This window comes from Schistocerca americana, chromosome X, assembly GCF_021461395.2.
Source record: "Schistocerca americana isolate TAMUIC-IGC-003095 chromosome X, iqSchAmer2.1, whole genome shotgun sequence".
Classification (NCBI taxonomy): Eukaryota; Metazoa; Arthropoda; class Insecta; order Orthoptera; family Acrididae; genus Schistocerca; species Schistocerca americana.
The window spans coordinates 654491123-654510467 of NC_060130.1; the positions used below are offsets into that span (position 1 = coordinate 654491123).

Consider the following 19345-nt stretch of genomic DNA (forward strand, 5'->3'; position numbering starts at 1 on the left):
CAACCCAACTGGACAGCCAAAACAATTTTCCACACAAGCAGTCAGTAACAGCAGCTGTCACAACTTAGCATCCCCTTAATGGAAAATGTGACAGGGCTTGCTGCAATGCATCATTCAATGTGAACACAAGATTCACCTGCTTATCAAACTCTGGATTGGGCCCATCAGAAGCCACAATACCGCATCAGCATTGGCATGCTGGGTGGTGAGGTTGTAAGGAATTTCATCACGATATTTACTGAGGAAGGGGCCCAGTACTGCAGTCTGTGGGCACTCCTAACCAACAGCTTGGTATGTGACCGAGCGAGGTGATGCAACGGTTAGCACACTGGAATCGCTTTCAGGAGGACTACGGTTCAAACCCACGTCTGGCCATCCCGATTTAGATTTTCCATAGGTTTGTTTATAAATAACTCATCTGCTACCAGTCACAATTTTCTTTATTTTATTTCCCGCCCGACGCGTTTTGGGAAATGATTCCAATTTTCAAGTGCATTTTTTTGTGTTTGTTATGCCACTTCTATATGATGTTGTTGATGTGTGAGAGTCTGCTTCATTTTGTTGACTTTTAAAATTTCCTTATGGCCCATTTGTGCAGAGTCTCACACACACTAAACATCACACACAACTTGTTGTACACATTTTAAACATTGAAAAAATGTTATCAATGTTTAAAAATGTACAAGAATCTGTGTGTGATGTTTAGGGTGTGTGAGACTCTGCAGAAATGGACCATCAGGAAACTTAAAGTCAATGAAATGAAGCAGACACTCACACATCGATAATATCACATAGAAATGGCATAACAAACAGAAAAAATTCACTTGTAAATGGGAATCATTTCCCGAAACGTGTCATGTGAAAAATAAAATAAAGAAAATAGTGACTGGTAGCAGATGAGTTATTTATAAATGAACCTATTGTTTTCACAGTCACAGGCTTTCAGAACCATTTATATTGGATCAAATAAAATTAGGTTTTCCATGATTTCCCTAAGTCACTTCAGGTAAATGCCATGATGGTTCCTTTCAAAGGGCACAGCTGACTTCCTTCCCCAACCTTCCCTCATCCAATGGGACCAATGACCTCACTGATTGTTCCCCTCCCCCAAATCAACCAACCAACCTTGGTACATGGGCCATATTAGAAAATCAATGGCTTGTGGTCAGTGATGAGGAGGAACCTGATCCCAAAGCATTTTCATTGTGTAAGCAATGGGCTGTTCAATGCCATCTGGGTTCCAATGGACAGGACAGGACAGCACAGCACAGCACAGCACCAATGCTGTACTGGGATATGTCCCAGGACAGACTTAATGGTTTACTCAGCATAAAGGAAGCCAGACAGGGAGCTGAGCATTAACTCTGTTTGAGAGACTGAAGAGCCCATTGACAATCTGCAGACAAGACAAACTTGACGCCCTTCTGGTGAAACCAGTTAAGATCCTGGCAGATTGGTGTGGCCCAGAGAATGAACTGAGCATAGTACAAAATCTCACTCAAAAAAGACTGGAGCCGTTCAGGTTCTTGAGCACTGGCAGGTTGATGATGGCTTTGATGTGGCCATCTGTAGAGCTGAAACCATCCTTACTAAGCACAACTCAAGAAATGCTCCTTTGGGGAGAAAACACTGCACTTTTTCAGTTTGAAATGAAGGCCATTCTCCAGGAGGCATTGGAAAACTGGACTGAGGGTGTTGTAAATTCTCCTCATGAGTAGGGACCGTGAACCAGATGTCATGAAGGTAACTGACACAAGAAGGTGTCTTGAATCAACTTCTCCAAATAGCATTGGTAAATTCCCGGCAAAGATGAGATCCCAAAAGGCAAGTAATTAAACTGATAAATTTTTGATACTTGGAAATTACTGACTGCCCCCCCTCCACATGCACCCCCACCCTCACCACCACCGGCAACTTCACAAAAAGCTGTCTGCTGTGGAATGGGATATGAATCCATTAAACATTGTGTATAGACCATCACTTTAAAATGGTCACAAAGGCGCATGGCACTGCCAGTCATCTGAATTGCCACCAAAGAGATGGCCCACTGACTTGTTGAAATAGGAGAAATGACTCTTTGATCCTGCCAGTGCTGCAACTCTATCTTTACCATGTCACCCATGGTGAAGGGAATATACCATGGGCGACAAAATTTAGGTATCACTGACAGCATAAGAGAAACATTTACCTTGAGAAGTTTTCTGCCCAGCCCAAAGTATTCTCGAACAGCAGGCTGTGTAATTGCAGTAAGAAGTCCAAATCATGAAAAGGAACAGACTGAGACACAAAATGCACTTCATCAATGATCTGGAAGCCAAAAGCAGAAACGACATCAAGCCCAAAAATATTTTGAGTCAGCAGTGAAATGACCACTACAAATTTAAGTTTGTGTTCCACATTCTTGTAACGTGTGGAGATGGAGAATTGTCCCCACAAGGGTATGCATTTTTTACTATAAGACACAGCCTGCTGCAGCAGCTGTTGCAATTCCAGGCACCCCAACAGCCTGTGATGTATCCAAATTAATGAGGCTGACCGATGCTCCCATGCCTATCTGAAATTAGACCGGTCGCCCATCCACTGTCTCTGTCAGCAAAATACAGTGGGGTGACACGTGCAGGGTGGCGGAGACAGCCACAGAGTCCAAGGAAAGGACTTGGGTGTCTGACTTATGATTCATATCCCACCGACTGCCACAAACAGTCGTCAAATGTTCTATCTGACTACTGTGTATTTCACATGTGGCCTCCATGTGCGGGCAGTCTCGGCAAACAGGCAAGAAATGAGAGCAGAGAAGAGAACTGCCCAACAGGCACCATGCCCTCTGCTAGACAAGGCAAGGTTGTGAAGCAAGTCCGCATTGTGGTGTATCAGTGCCCACATTTACTCCTGTTCCTGATGCTCCTCCTCCTCCTCCTCCTCCTCCTCCTCCTCCTCTTCTTCCTCCCACCTCCCCTAACAACTAACTACATGACAGCAATGCTCAGCATGAAGTGCAAGGTGAGGTCCATGGTGGTTGAGCTCAGGGTGAGCACTGGCCTGCTCTGTGTACTGCTGCTTACAAGTAAAACTTCCGTCAGTGGATCTGTCCATATTGAGCGATGCATGCTGCCTCCATGGGATGTCTCCAAACTGCTCCGGTGCTCTACCCATGCCAGCTCATCTGCCTCCATTGCTATGTCTGCTGGTGGGGATACAAAATAAATGCAAAATTGTTGGTGTGCAGGAAAAATGCCCAGTGTTTCGCATTGTGCTGTTCATTCTGGTAGACCGTGTAGTGTGGTCCGAATAGTGCTACCAATGGTGTATGGTCCATGATGAAAGTTAATTTTGCCCTGAACAAAAATACCTGGAACTTCTTAATTGCATATGCAATTCCTAATGCCTCCTTCTCAGTCTGTGAGTAATTCTGTTGTGCAAATGTTTTTGATGTATAGTTCTTGTGATGATTAGGTCATCTAGATAGTTACAGCAAATAGGGTTGGGCATGGTTAGCTGTTCTGGGGCCTTCTGCAAGATTGCAGGAGTGATAGATATCGCAAAAGGGGAGTATTTGTATTTGTACAACCTGAAGGGAGTGTTGATAACTACAATGTCCTGTCTCCTCATCTAATGGTGTTTCCAAATACGCATTGCAAGAGCAATCTTAGAAAAATATTCTCTTTCAGCAAGATTTGTGATGAGGTTTTCTGGATATGGTATGCAGTGAGTTTCTACTGGTGTCTGGGCCTCTATAGTTGATTTTAAGTCTCTGCATAGCCAGAGGGAGCAATTGAGTTTCTTTACTACTTCCAGAGGTGTTGACCAAGTGCTCATTTCAACTGGTTCTACCCCAACATCTTGGAGTAGACAGAATTCCTACTTAACAGCTATGACCATGAGGAGATATGAGATTCAAAATTTGTGGCACATCCCTTGCTGGGTTTGAAATGGAGAAACCAAACAACAAGAAGTCATCCACGGTGATAATGTTTCTGGCAGAGTGGCTGTCGACAACATACAACAGTATTGATTCTGTGACTTTCTTGTTGGCAGTGGACATTGTGAATTGGCCCTGAATCTCAACCTTCACTATATGTTACTAATTCTGGGGAACATGGGCGAGTGTTCATTTAGAAACAGGTGTCATTGGAATAATTGTGAGTTTTAGAAATAACTTGTTGGATAAAGGATTGCCTGGGGAAACTACTGCCTGTACGTTGTGCACAGCTGCTGGATGCATGGGAGGAACTGAATTTGATCATCCTGACTGTTTATGGCAGAGGTGGAGATGCCTAGCTTTTCTACAGTGGGTGCAGTGTGGCCAGCAATCTGAACACACTACACGTGGATGTGCAGTGAAGCAGTCTGAGCATGATGAAAGTCTATGCTGCATATGTTAATGGGGTACAAGTGACTTTTCAGAGGCCATTGATATATCTGATATTGATGTAACACAACACTGCCGTTTTGGAATTGGTTTACGGATATTTCACATTCCTGGGGGCATGGTGTGGGGTCAGGACCATCCCTATTTGCATTTGAGCCATAAGGCATACATATTTTGCCTATGCAATTTTGAAAGAGTGCAATTGCCAAACTATCTTCCAATGATTAGTTTCTAGTTTCTGAGCTGATTTGCATACTTCCCGTTTGGAAGCCAATTGGACACCTATGTCTCTGGAGTCTGTATATAAGGTTACCAATCACATTGGTGTCTTAACCCTTATAAATCAGCTACGCAGAAGTGATATGACTGACAAGGTTGTGTGTAGGAGTGATGATGTTACCACCTGGAATCTTAGTGAATAATAATTTGAAAATAAAGTGCACATTTCTTCAAATTTGAGAGCAACAGGATTCAAGAGAGTAGCCAACTTCTTAAGTAAGAAAAACATCTCTGGAGAAGCCCAAGACAATAATAGTGGCCATTAGAAACTGTCATCTGCGACTTGAAAGGCAGTGAAGTGCTGTTGCAGCCACTGTAAGTAAGTATCCCTCTTCGTCGCTGATACATGACGGAAATGTGGGTGGGTGGCTCTATGTGTGGGAATTGACCTCTGCCTGTACTGGGTTGGTACCACGTATCTGCGGTTGATCCTTCAGGAGCTGAATTTTGTTGATGAAGCAACTCACTTTGGTGCTGATGTTGTTGCTGTTGTCGAAACTGCTGTTGCAGCTGTTGCTGCGTACAAGAAGTTTCACGGGATTTTATTCCACAGTACTATGCTAACCTTTTACCTTGTTGCCAGTTATTATTACCAAAATTTGATTGAATGCCAGAAATGACTCAAATGGAATAATCAGTCTGCAGCTGTCAACAGCATATCACCGATTGCAAATAGAGAAAACAAACAACAAGGAATGAGGCAAGTGGAGATGGCTCTACTGATAAATTCTGTCAAGTAATTCAGAGAGGGAAAACCTGAGACATAGCAAAAGTAAAGACCAAGAACTAACAGTGTGATACTACAGTGACATGATAGCAACTGAGTCCCGTGTTGTGCTGAGGTGGAACTTATAGGACAGCTGTGAGCTCTAATTGTGCATTGGAATGGTGTGTGGTGCCAATAATGTTCGTTATTACATCATTGATTGTTCATGTGTAAGTCAACTCTTGTAGCTTCTTTTTCCACCAGTGTGTGTGTGTGTGTGTGTGTGTGTGTGTGTGTGTGTGTGTGCGCGCGTCAATTCAGTAATTGCTGTTAACCTTTTGTGCGTTCTGCTGTGTCTTGCTGTCCTTCCATCTGTGCCAATGATTTGCTTGTGTGAGGTTACACTCACTTTCATGTCACTCAGTATTGTGTCACTGATCATGCTTTTTATGGAGATGATTTTTATCTTTTTCAGGTATGTGAAACCAGGTGATGTGGTGCAACAGTTTGATAACATATGTGAAGTTCAGAGTGACAAAGCATCTGTGACAATAACAAGTCGTTATGATGGCAAAATTTCAAAACTGTATTATAATGTCGATGACACTGCAATGGTTGGAAAACCACTTGTCGATATTGAAGCAGAAGAAACAGAAGGAACAGGTATATTAATCAGCACATACTTTTAAATGCCAGCATAGTAGCTCAATGTGTAATGCACTTTAGTCTCCTCTGTTTCCAATTTAAGGTTGGTGTGAATGTAGTGTGTGCTGGAACAATATTGGAAAAATAATTTTTTACAATTAGTCAATTTTTTGCTCCCAGGAAAGAACTATAATGTGTTCTTGTGCAGTTATAAATAGTTTTACATTGTGTTTACCATAGAAATCTGTTGTTTGTTGTGTAATGTTTCTATTGTGTAGGAGAGACTCCCACTAAATTATAATGTTGTAGCATTGTTTATATATTATTGTTTATTTCTACTTTTATGGTCCTAAGTTCTTATCCAATAAATGACTTACTGTTAAAAAAGTTAAATTTCATCTCTTATGCTGTAATTAATTAATTCAGGATTTTATATGTAATCCAACATACTGATAAAAACTGTGCATCAGTGGTCAGTTAATCCACATTCCACTCATTTTCAGTGTACTGTTTTCATATTTTTTGTGTTTCATATTAATTCACTATCTTGTACACTGTGTATTTGGCATGATTGGCTAACAGATTCACAATTGCCTGACAGAATTTATTTGTCCACTACATTGTGCATGACATTATATTGTAAATAGACTGATAAGATAAGGTTCTTTGTAGAGTCAGTGGCGGAAGGACAACATGGCGAATACTAACCAGAAGATGGGGTAGGTTGATAGGACTTAAGACATTAGGGCAGGGCCAGCCAGAAATTCTGCATGCGTGTGGTGCTCCTGCACATGTGCAACTTCCGGGTCACAGCATGCACGCCGCAGCCATCAGCATTCATGTAGTGCATATTTCTATGCACAAATGTCACTTTATCCACTTGGTGGGATACTCTGTACCAGCGCATTCTAGTGCTCTTTCTACAGCTTGCAAGCCAACCATGGGAAGGTATTTCACGTATTAAACATTTAAAATACTGTCACAGTCTACTCATTGAGACATCTACTTTTATGTTAACAGTTTAACCCAGTAAGACAAGTATTACAGTTAACAACCGTGGGTTTTTATTAAGGCAGCTTGACAGATGGCACGTAAATACGCGTAATGTTTTTGATCTAGTATTTAAGAAAGAGAGCACTTAGCATCTTCCATGATTTCAAATAACATTAAAATAAAGCAAGGTTTCCTACAACTAATTCTCAGTGCCCTCAGTTACTCCCACATAATTTCTGCCTCACTGACCTCTGAACAGAATGATAACCGCAGACCTCTCGATGATCACCTGTTATTTCAATACCTTTATTGCTATATCTTTCATCAGTTCTGTCTGAAATCTGCATAATAACCGACAATTAGATGAATGTTATGTTTTATCGACTTCAGCTGAGCGTAGCCCTTCACACTTAAAAAAAAAAACCTAAATGTAAGTATACATTGGAACAATTGGTTTAATGACCAATTTTCCTGATAATAATGTAACATGGGGCAGAATGAGGCAATAGTGCACAGTTAGTAAACAATAATTTTCAATTATGAAGGGAATAAAGCCAAACACGTTTATCACTGGTCATGAGAAATGATATTGTTAATATCGGGCAGAAAAGCACAGCTCATTGACAAATTCTAGCAGTTGCGAAGATTTTCATCACTTATGCTTGATCGAAACTTTGATTTATTCTTTTCATCACCGAGAAAAATCTTTTACAAACATATGTTGACCCGAACATGGACATAACTCTTACGGCTTCTCGGTGCAGGCATGGAAATTCTTGTTGTGAAAAATTTTCGTAGAATGCTTTTGTACTTCACACTGCAAAGAACTTGTCCTTCAGTCTTGTATTGCACTGTAGGTTGATCAGTTCCATCTGTAGATTACTCAGAGCATCTTCAACTGACGACGAGAACGGTCGAGCAAACTTGTAACATCTGCAAATCGTGCTCGAAATTGTTCCTTAATTTTTACAGTTATTGACATGTATTCTTGAAATCTACCACTTTCATGGACCAGTCCAAGAGTCGGGAAATGTGCAGTGTTTTTTGTCAATAGCTGGCTCTCCCAAAGCGCAAGCTTCCTTTCAAAGGCATTTACTTTTTCCAACATGTCATAAGTTAAATTATTTTCACCTTGCAAACTGACATTCAGGCTGTTGATGTGAGACGCAATGTCCACGAGAAATGCAAGGTCTGATATCCAACAAGGATCTTCCAACATAGGTTCACTTTTTCCCTTCTCATGTAAGAATGTTACTATGACCAAACGTAAATCAAAAAAATATTTTTCAGCATTTTACCTCAACTGAGCCAGCATACTTTGGTATAGTAAGGTATGTCGCCGTACTCCGCTCCTAATTCCTCCAAGAACCGCCGAAACTGGCGATGCGTAAGCCCTTGTGTCTTTAGATAGTTTACAGTACTTACAACAATTTGCATGACGTTTGCTAATGTTACTGATTTTGCACAAAGCACCTCTCAATGCAGAATGCAGTGAATTCCATACAATGTCTCGTCTGTGCGCCCTAGCTTTTTGCGCATCCGTGCTATGAGTCCTCTCTGATGGCCTTGCATTGATGGTGCTCCATCTGTGGTCACTGAGACTAACCGATTCCAGTCCATACTGACACCATCAATCGCTTGCTCTACAGCTTGGAGTAGTAGTCCCTTTCAAAGGTACTAAGTGCAAAACGTCCTCTGTTACACAAAGTGCATTATCGACACCTCGTATGTACCAGTATATCACAACTGGGGCTGTATCTGTAAGATCTGTTGCTTCATCGAGCGCAACAGAGAAAGCAACAAAGTCTTTAGCCTTATTTATTAGCTGCCTGTCCACATCGCCGGCCGTAGCACTGGTACGTCTTGTCACTGTTTTCTAATTTCTTGAAACCTACTAACGTTCGTGTCACACACAAGTTCTGCAGCATCAATCAGACACCCTTTCACAAACTCCCCTTCGGAAAAGGGTTTCCCAGATTGTGCAATTCTTAATGCGATTTTAAAACATTGTACAGCGTACAGTAAAATAGATATAAATGTAACACAAGAAACTAAGAGTTCAAGAAGTATCAGTTACTTTGACGTACAGTAAAATCGAGTTGATGTGTCTCATCCATTTTCTTAAGGACATTTAATTTTGCTTGCCGTTCTTCACTGTTGAGCACACTACACTCGTCTTTGTGATATGTATTGTAGTGTCTTTCAGTTGAAAACTTACGCTGGCCACCTATTATTCGGTGGCACAGCAAACACTGTGAGTTTTCAACAACGGCTACAAAAAAGAATTGCAGTTGTCAGTCATTTTTAAACAACTGAGAACACAGATCTCCCATCCTTTGCTTTTTCACAGTACCTGCCATTTCTCAGTACTTCTCTGTTAAGGTTACGGTCACCAGGGGTGAACGAGACTGGGTATGTTCCACTCTTGCTGGTACCACATAAACAGGCAAGTGGAGCCCCTGCCATTCATTTAGGACACATGTCTAATAACAGATGTTGCTGTCGCACATGTGCAGCACTTCTGCACGTCTGCACACTGTGCAGCGTTTGGCTGGCCCTGCATTAGGGTATAACTCCGATAGTTCCACAGGGAGCTGTAGAGGGCAAATATTGTAAGGGAAGAGAGAGAGTGGAATATATCTCAACAGCTTGAGATATATTCCACTCTCTCTCTTCCCTTACAATATTTGCCCTCTACAGCTCCCTACTTTCAGATGAAGAGAGGAAATGGTGGTGTGCCACATCCAACCAGGTAAATTGATGCCCTCCACTACCACCCTCCCACCTCCAAATGTTTTAGCACAAATGCTAACAAAACATTTAAATTACTTATTCTTGTTAAGTATCTCCTCTTCAGTTTGATTTATTTTAGACTGTTCAAGCATTGCTGAAACATAGTAAGTTATGGTTAAGAACAAATAATGTTTAAGTGTCATTCTGAGATAATTAATTGTATTCATCCAATCTTTAATCCACATGTGGTGTTATATAGATTCCATCATTAAGAACTACACTCATATCCATAAGTTGAAGATTCTGTGAGTGGCAGCACTGTGTCACAGTGATATGGGTATGAAGTGTACCAGAAAGCCAGCCATGGGCTGCAAGTATCTGCATCCTGTGTGATGTCTCTCCTCTGGGGCATACAGAAGTCAATACAAGTTGTAACACCCTCGAATGATGATACAGTATGCACAACTGTTCCTCTTATTGTGTGTCACACTGTCCAGCATGGCTTGCAGTAATCTCTCTTATTTCTAAGCTAACACTTCCTTTAGGTTTGCGGTGGTTGTGGTGGCAGTCTCAGTGATTATGTCCCTTGGCCTGGAGCATCCCATGCATGTTCAGTTGGATTTAAATATGCAGAACAAGCAGATCACGCTAGAATCCTTATGTCCTCCTACTGCAGATATGTCTCCACCAGGACAGTTCTGTCTCCTCTTGCATTACCATCCACCAGGTGAAACCCAGATCAATATGTACAGCGGAAAATTTCCATTTACTGTTGAAGGGTGCCATCTGTACAAACCCCATTGGACTCTCAGCCTTTTTTCCACTGACTGAGGCTTGTCTCTAATCTCCAACAGGTCTTTCCATTTTTAATGCAATTCAGACATTTTTGACGTTTCATTCGGCTTCCTAGTGCCTTGAGTACTGTTTTCCAAATGCACACCACAGAGTCAGCGTTGCTATATTCTGGATCTGTGCCCACATAGACTGTTGCAGGGCTGTTAAATAGTCTTGCACTGATGTGCCATGTAGTACAAATGTTTCAGTGTTTTCCAGCCAGAACTTAGTTCGCACAGCGTTTCCATGACACAATTACTTTTGCTTTTCCAGTTATGTACTACCCCTGTCGCCATCGCCACCACCACCACCACCACCACCACCACCACTACTTTGATCTTAGTGCACTGATACTAATCAGATAGATATACAGACTCTGACAGGGGGATATCTCACAATGGAAAAGCCCTTATAGTAACGGAGCTGGAATCAGAAGTAATAGACAAGTATGTGGAACAGATTTTGAAATACCATCTGTTACATGCATAAAAACTATAAACAGAGGAAACTGCTGTTGGATTTTTTCAATATTTGAACGGGATATTGCAGAAATTAAGTCGACAATAAATGTAGATGTTCAATCAATTGGGGGAAGTAGCACACTCACTCTAGGATATGGTTAACTTTTGGAATCAAGAAATTGAAATACTGGAGTCTAGAGTACATTTGGCCAGGAAAGGAATATTTATGGGACATTGTGATGTTTGGGAGAGACAGATATCATTAAGAAGATTCCTCTAACTTTACAACAGATTACCACACTTGCCTTATATTCAGTTCCCTTCTGTTCTCTCGAGAATAGGTTTCACTTGACCTGAAATGTGTGACATATTGACACCAGGTTCTGGTCCAGAGAACCATGTAATAGCAACTGACCATCATGTTATCCTCTGCCAATAGAATCATTTGTATGCGGTATGGTGGGTATGGAGTCACACACTGCTCTCTTAGCCATTGTCAGCTTTCCAAACCATGGAAAACACTACTTCTCTTTCAAGTAACTCTTCAGCTGGTATAATGAGGTTGAGTACAATCCCGTCTCAGTCATCCCACCAAGGAAACGTCCCTGACAGTACTGAGAATTGAAACTAAGTCCTCTGCATAACACATCAGGCCCACTGACAGCTCAGGTGTGAGGCAGCCAGCTGTGTGACATACCTACTTCATTTCCCTACTCTTAACATTTTCTCTCTGCGTACCCTTTATCCTAACCCCTTTCCAATTATGTTCATGTTATTATGTCTCTAAAAGAATTATGGGCTCAAGAAAATGAAACTATTGCACATAATTTAATGCTTCACAATCTTTTGGTGTTAATAATTATTGACACTGCTGTGTTTACTCCATCAATTATTTAACCAGGTGCAATGGTTTTCTGTGGTTTCCCAGTATTGCTAAATGTGAATGTTAGAATAGATCTTCCTACATATCTATACCAGTTATATCTCCCTCCTCCGTATGACAGTCATACTAGTGCTAAATCTCTGATGGTTGTTGAAAGGAACAAGGAAAAAAGTTTATGGAATCATTTTAGTTGTTTCCTTTTATTCATTCTTTCTTGGCTCTGTATACAACTTGTGCAATGAAATGTTTTGATGTATAAAATCTCTGCGGGGAACCAAGATTTACACTTAGATATCTACATTTTGGAGGCAGTTCTCTACCAGCAACATTATTAGACTGAGGTTCAAGGCCAATTCAGGATTTGATATGACATTACCAATCTTCCACTCTTCCAAAATTAGTATTCTGGTATTTTTGGCAGTTAAATTTAATTAAAAAAACACAAAATCACGATAAAACTGATATACACAGAAAAAGAGCCATAAATGTTTCCTAAAAGTATAATCTTTAGTAATTTTTGTCTTACTGCAGGATGTAAAACCTTTGAAACTCTTTCCATTTCTAAATTAATACTGTTTTCTCTAGCGAAAGAAACTGAAGTTAGTCCTGAGACAACACAGAGTATCCCACTGCAGAGTGCTAAAAAGCCTGAAGCAGAGACTGACTCAGATGATGAGGTTACACAGAAAGTAATAGATAAAGTGCTAGCAACCCCCGCAGTTCGTAGATTTGCAAGAGAATACCAGGTAGGTCAAGTATGCAGAGATGTGATGTTGTAGACCTTTTGTGCATGTACTAAAAGTGAAATTATTTGTACAGGTTCCAATAGAATTAGTTTCTGGTACAGGTAAACATGGCAGAGTCTTAAAAGAGGACATCTTGGCTTATCATCAAAAATTACATCGAAAGCAACCTGAAGAAAGCAAAGAAATTTCTGGTGATAAACGAGTCCGCATAACTGGTATTCAAAAGGCCATGTTGAAGACTATGACAAAAGCAAATGTTAGTACAGTTTGTAATATGACTTTCTCAAATGTTCTGAGAATAAACTTAGTTTGTGTTACAAACTGAACACTTCCTTATATTTTTTCAGAATATTCCTCACTTTACTTACGGTGATGAAGTATCTGTTGCAAAACTTGTGGAACTACGTTCACAGATGAAAAGCATAAATGGTATAAGAATAACATATTTGCCATTCTTTGTCAAAGCGATATCAAAGTGTCTTTCAGAATACCAAATATTGAATTCATCCTTAGATGAAAACTTGGAACATATAGTTTATAAATCTCAGCACAACATTGGAATTGCTGTTGACAGCCCACAAGGACTTCAAGTTCCCAATATAAAAAATGTAGAAAAACTGAATGTTGTGGAAATAGCAAATGATATAAATAGACTTCAAAAATTGGGACTGGAAGGACGCTTACGACAGGAAGATCTTTCTGGAGGCACATTTACTATCTCTAATATTGGCTCAGTAAGTATCAAAATAAAAGAAAAAAATGTGTTAGCTTTGTCATTTCTACATCTCTTGAATTGGTTAAATATGCGTATGGTAAAATTAGTTAAGCTCTTAAGCTATACACATTAGAGCCCATGTTTACCAGATGTTTTTTCATGTTTTTGTGTGTACTACCACATCTAAAAATGTGAAGATGAACAAGTGCTTATAGCTCATAGGGATGCATTTTAGAGACTATGTTTAATAGACAGTTTTTCTTGTTTTGCTCCAAACTACCACCTCTGATAGTTTATTGATGGAATTCTGGTTCTGTGCCAGGTATGATGAATAAACATTTCAATCAAAGTCCAGCTTGCAAAGTATCAGAGTTCCATCAATAACAGAGTCTGAAATATACACGCAGTAAACCAAACCAATGTAATGATTGGTGTGCAGTTCACTGATTTAGTTACAACTGCCTCATACCATCCTTGGGCTGGCTTATTTGGAGGATTATAGCATAGTCTCATCAGAGGACACTTCTGATGACGAAATTCATCTTGGTACTGGAGCCACAGCAGTCGACAGTAACGTTGCGCCAGCTGTGTGGTTTCTATAGTAATTTTGGCTGGCACCATTACATGCCCACCCTTCCCCCTGTCCATCAACAGTGACTCCTGCAGGAGAATGAGTAGGTGGTTTGTGGTTCAGTGGTGCATCCACCATGGAGGGTGACACATTGAGATCCATGAGGTTTGTTGCTTGAGGTGATGTAAAGAGTGAGGCCACTGGATAGTGGATAATGAAATGAGCTGTTTGTAGTGATGAATTATGCAATGCCTTATGGCAATCCAGTGGAAGGGTTTGTATTTTGTTAATGCCTGGAGAATGTTACCTGCCATTGTGTGTAGTGCCAGCAGGGGGGGGGGGGGGGGTTATGGAGAAGGTGGAGTTATGGGATCTAGGTGTTTTTCGTGGTTAGGATGTGATGCCCATGTTGTGCTTAAGAAAGCACCAAATGTAGAAGGATATGAACACATTTTGCAGCATTGTATCATGCAGATGGTCAAGGAGCAGTTTGGAGATGATTGCTTTTTATTAGCATTACAATGCAACCTGTCATAATTCAGCATCTGTTAGGTTACTGTTTCTGGACAATAACATTCCTGAAATGGACTGGCCTGCCACAGTCCTGACCTGAAATCAATGCAACACCTTTTGAATGAGTTAGAACTTTGACTTCGCTCTAGTCCCCAACGTCTGACATCACTGTCTTCTCTGGTTTTGGCTCTTGAGGAATGAGCAGCCATTTGTCCACAGACATTCAGACACCTCATTGAATGTGTCCCCAACAGAGTTCAAACCACCATAAAGGAGAAAGATGGACACACCCCATATTAATGTTCACCAATAGGTGTCCAGGTACTTTTGATCAGATAGTGTACGTGGAGTGCCTTCAAGGGTGAAGATCGTTTTCCAAGGCTACAGTAGTAGTGGCAGAAGTGATCTGGCACATGCAGACACGAAAGGAAGTGAGAAAATGAGTCAGTCACAACCAGCCAGATAGAGCCCAAAAATGGGCCAGCAAAATCTAAGTGGGTATACTCCCATGGCTTTACAGTGTCGGGCCAAGGAGGGAAATGCTAGTGATGTGCAGCTTGATGGTACTGACAAGTGGAACATCAATGGACAATGTCATTATCAATATTGGCCCAGAACATGTTCTACCTCACAAAATTTTTCATCTAGGATGTGCCACAACAGTGGACAGTTGCAAGAAGTGCAGCACTTGTGTTCAAAGAGAGGGAAAATTAGGATTCGGCAGTGGACCTTGTCAAATAACCACAACAGAACTCCTTGGTTTACGTGTCATTGATTTCACCGTGCTAGTAGGGCAAAAATCAGACCCAAGAGGTGTCTGGCAACCGATGTAACACAAACTGAGTGAGGTGGGGGCAATAGGCATTAACACATCTTCACAGTGCGTCTGTCCACTTCTATATTGAGGCTGCACTTTAGAGCCAAAGGCTTCAGACATGCTTCCTAGAAGTGCAGTGCAGCTGCCGCCTTAAGTGTGATGTGAGGTTCAAAATCAGTTGCCCTCCCTGTTCCAGGCCCTCCCTATTCCAGGTGAGAAGATTTGAGCATATCTATCACATAGTGTCTTTTAGGATGGTGCAAAGCCTTTCAGGTTGCATAGTGTGTTCTGTTTCATGAACTGTAAATCCAAAAAGGTGGAAAGCATCTGTTGTGGCGTAACAAGACAGCTACGCCACACTGAAGTAGCCGAAAGGCACGCGTAATCTCCCTTAGGCTAGGTAGAGGTCTGAAACAGGATACGTAATGAATAGTAGCAAGAAAAGTACGTAGCTGCTGTTATACTTAACTTTTAATCAGTCATTGGTTTACAACGTTCTTGATGAGACATTTCATATGATAACTGTCAAACTATGTAAGGCTAATGGCACCTTGCTAGGTCGTAGCCATGGACTTAGCTGAAGGCTATTCTAACTGTCTCTCGGCAAATGAGAGAAAGGCTTCGTCAGTGTAGTCGCTAGCAAAGTCGTCGTACAACTGGGGCGAGTGCTAGTCCGTATCTCGAGACCTGCCTTGTGGTGGCGCTCGGTCTGTGATCACACAGTGGCGACACGCGGGTCCGACATGTACTAAATGGACCGCGGCCGATTTAAGCTACCACCTAGCAAGTGTGGTGTCTGGCAGTGACACCACATTCCTCCCCCACAAATCGGCGAACGGTCGTGTTATAAGGCTTCCACCCGCTGTGGGGAGGACCCCATGTTGACGTATGCGATGAGGTGGGGAGCCTAACAACAGGCGAGGCTGTGCCACCCGCACCCGGCCATTCGGTCCGAGGGGAGCTAGGAAACGCCTGAAAACCTAGTCCAGGGTGCACGTCAACATGCGGTGTATGCGCCCGTAAAGAGACAGGAGGGGCCGAAGGGTCGACCTCCATTGCGTCGGGGTACCCGACGCGCGATGACGTCATGTGGTCCGGAGCGGGCAAGAGTTCCATGGCGGAGGACGGCTGGTCACGGGAAGCGATCGGCGGCACGTGACCCAGGAAGGCGCTTGGCGGCTGCAGCGAAGCGTCAAATGCGGGCGGCGCCGGCGGGAGAACAGGCGGCGGCGGCAGCAGCTGCGGCGGCGCGTCGCCATGGGGCAAAATGGAAGGCATCGTCGGTAACACCTGGGGATGAGGCGAGCCAGTAGATGGGTCCCCAGGGCGCTGACCGGACGGCACCGTCGCTGAAAGCAGACGGGGAGCGGCAGAACCCGTTCGACGACAGAGGCGCAGCTGATTGAGATGCCGACGCACCTCACCAGAGGCCCCCAAAACCAAATACATCGCGCGGCCGAGGCAGCGAAGAATGCGCCCTGTGAGCCAACGCCGTGAACCTCGATAGTTGCGATAGAATACAACGTCGCCTGGAGCAAAAGCAGAAGTCTGCCGCTGCATAGGAACCTGATGCGGCGGGTGCAGCAAAGACATCAAGGTTCGATGAGGACGACCGTGGAGCAACTCAGCCGGCGAGCGACCATCTCGGGGCTGAGAGCGATACGATGACAAAAAGAGCAACAACGCGTCCTCCCGAGAATGCGACTCTTTCAACTTTAACATCTGTGACTTGAAAGTCCGGACCAATCGTTCAGCGGCACCGTTTGACTGAGGCGAAAACGGCGCGGATGTCAGATGTTGAATACCATTGGCCTGGCAGAATGACTGAAATTCTGCGGACATGAATTGTGGGCCATTGTCGGAAACAATAGTCTGCGGAAGACCTTCAATGCAAAAGATAGCAGACAACGCTTGGATGGTGGCAGTTGACGTCGTGGAAGACATCCGGACAACAAAAGGAAAATTACTGAAAGCATCGACCACAACCAACCATCGAGCATTCCAGAATGGACCAGCAAAATCGATGTGCAAGCGTTGCCAAGGGGAAGTGGCTTTCGGCCATGCAAAGACTTTCCGCGGCGGTGCGGATTGTTGTTCGGCACACGCCATGCAAGAAGAACACATCTGCGTAATCGCAGCATCGATTCCGAACCAAGTACAGTGCTGACGAGCAAGTTGTTTCGTTCGCACTATACCCCAATGTCCTTGGTGAAGAAGCCGTAAAACAGAGGACTGTAACGAACGTGGAACCACGACTCTGGATTGATCATTATCAGAACGCAACAACAAAACACCACGTCGAACAAAAGGCTCTCCTTGTGAGCAAAAAATCGGCGAACCAACGGACCCTCGACCCGAGACTTCGACAAAGGCCATTGCGTAGCAACAAAACGCAAAACGGTAGCAAGGACCGGGTCAGCAGCTGTGGCTGTAGCTACACGACGAAAATCAATTGGAAACGATTCGACCATGTCATCGGTTTCCGAATCAATGAACATGCAAGCAAATTCGGAAGAATCGAATGCTTTATCCTCAGCAACAGGCAAATGGGACAACGCATCGGCGTTGCCGTGCTTAGCAGTGGACCGATACAAGATATCGTAGCGGTACTGCGAGAGGAAAATAGACCAGCGAATGAATTTCTGCACTGTACGCGGAGGTACAGGCTTGTTCGGATGAAAAAGCGACGTCAATGGTTTGTGGTCTGTGATGATGGTAAAGTGACGACCATACAAAAAATCATGAAATTTAGTAACACCAAATATGAGAGCCAAAGCTTCTTTCTCTATCTGTGAATAATTTCTTTGCGCAGACAAGAGCAATTTGGACGCAAAGGCAATAGGGCGATCATGCGAGCCAACTTTGTGTGCAAGCACAGCACCGATCCCGAAATCCGATGCATCTACCGTCAACAAAAGGGGTTTCTGGGGATCGAATGGTGTAAGGCAAGTATGAGAAAGCAACGCCGATTTCAACTGGCGAAAGGCGCGTTCGCATTCCGTCGCAAGTACGCATCTGCTAGTTCCAACTTCGAAAAGTATTTACCCGGGCACAGTTTATCAAAAAGATCTTCTGGGCGGGGTAAGGGAAAAGTTGCAATCACGAGTTGTGGATTCACTGTTGCCTTGAAGTTCACACAAAGTCTCAGTTTTCCGGAAGGTTTTGGCAAAATTACTAAGGGTGAGGCCCAGAGAGAAGCTTGCACACGTTCAATTACACCTTGTAATTCTAAATCGTTTAATGTTCTTGCGACCTCATCACGCAATGCGTGGGGAACATTGCGCGCTCTGAAAAATTTCGGTTGCGCGTTGACTTTCAGTTCCAAATGTGCTTCATAGTTTTTAGCGCAACCTAAGCCCAGTGCAAAAATGTCTGCAAATTCTTCACAGAGACGAGAAACACTGTCTGAAGGCACAGTCTGATTCACTGATAGGACCTGATTTACGATAGACATGTTAAACAATTGAAATAAATCTAAACCAAACAAGTTCACTGCAGTAGAAGAACAAAGAACGTAAAATGATACAAGTTTTGTTTGTCCCTTGTATGTTGCAAGAAGAGTGCACTGTCCTAACACAGGGATTTGCTGTCCTGAATATGTAGTGAGCTTAACATTTGCTGCACGCAACGGAGGTTTGCCCAGTTGTTTGTACGTGTCGTGATTGAGCAGTGAAACTGCAGCTCTGGTATCGAGCTGGAATGGTATGACCTTGCCATTAAAGTCCAAATCTACAAAAAGTTTATTGTCCTGCTGACGACAAGAGCGACTGTCTCGTGCAATTTGAACTGATACAGGTACAGCATCACTTGCTAATTGACGTGATTTCCGGCGACGTCGACGCACTCTTTTTGTGGGACGAACACAGTCACTGTTAGAGAAATGGGCTCTGGACGAAGTGGAATTAACTACATGAATGTCCATGGGTGAAGATTCACGAGCCTGAGTGTCCTTGGTGTGATTCCGGCGTGAAGCAAAGGGCCTGGAATGATTAAGAGTGTCTGATCTGAGCTTTTTCTGGCAAACACTTTGAACATGTCCTTTCTTATTACAGAAAAAGCAAATAGCTTGGCGTGACGGGC

The 19345-nt window shown here is 42.9% G+C and overlaps 1 protein-coding gene across 1 annotated transcript in view; it reads left to right on the forward strand.

Moving 5' to 3' along the window:
* Positions 1-19345, forward strand: part of LOC124555338 (lipoamide acyltransferase component of branched-chain alpha-keto acid dehydrogenase complex, mitochondrial) — a 106770-nt gene that overhangs the window by 51179 nt on the left and 36246 nt on the right. Inside the window, exons 3-6 of the mRNA XM_047129217.1 lie at positions 5830-6017; positions 12489-12649; positions 12723-12905; positions 12997-13383. Of these exons, the coding sequence (XP_046985173.1) occupies positions 5830-6017; positions 12489-12649; positions 12723-12905; positions 12997-13383 (919 nt within the window). The remainder of the gene's footprint in view (positions 1-5829; positions 6018-12488; positions 12650-12722; positions 12906-12996; positions 13384-19345) is intronic.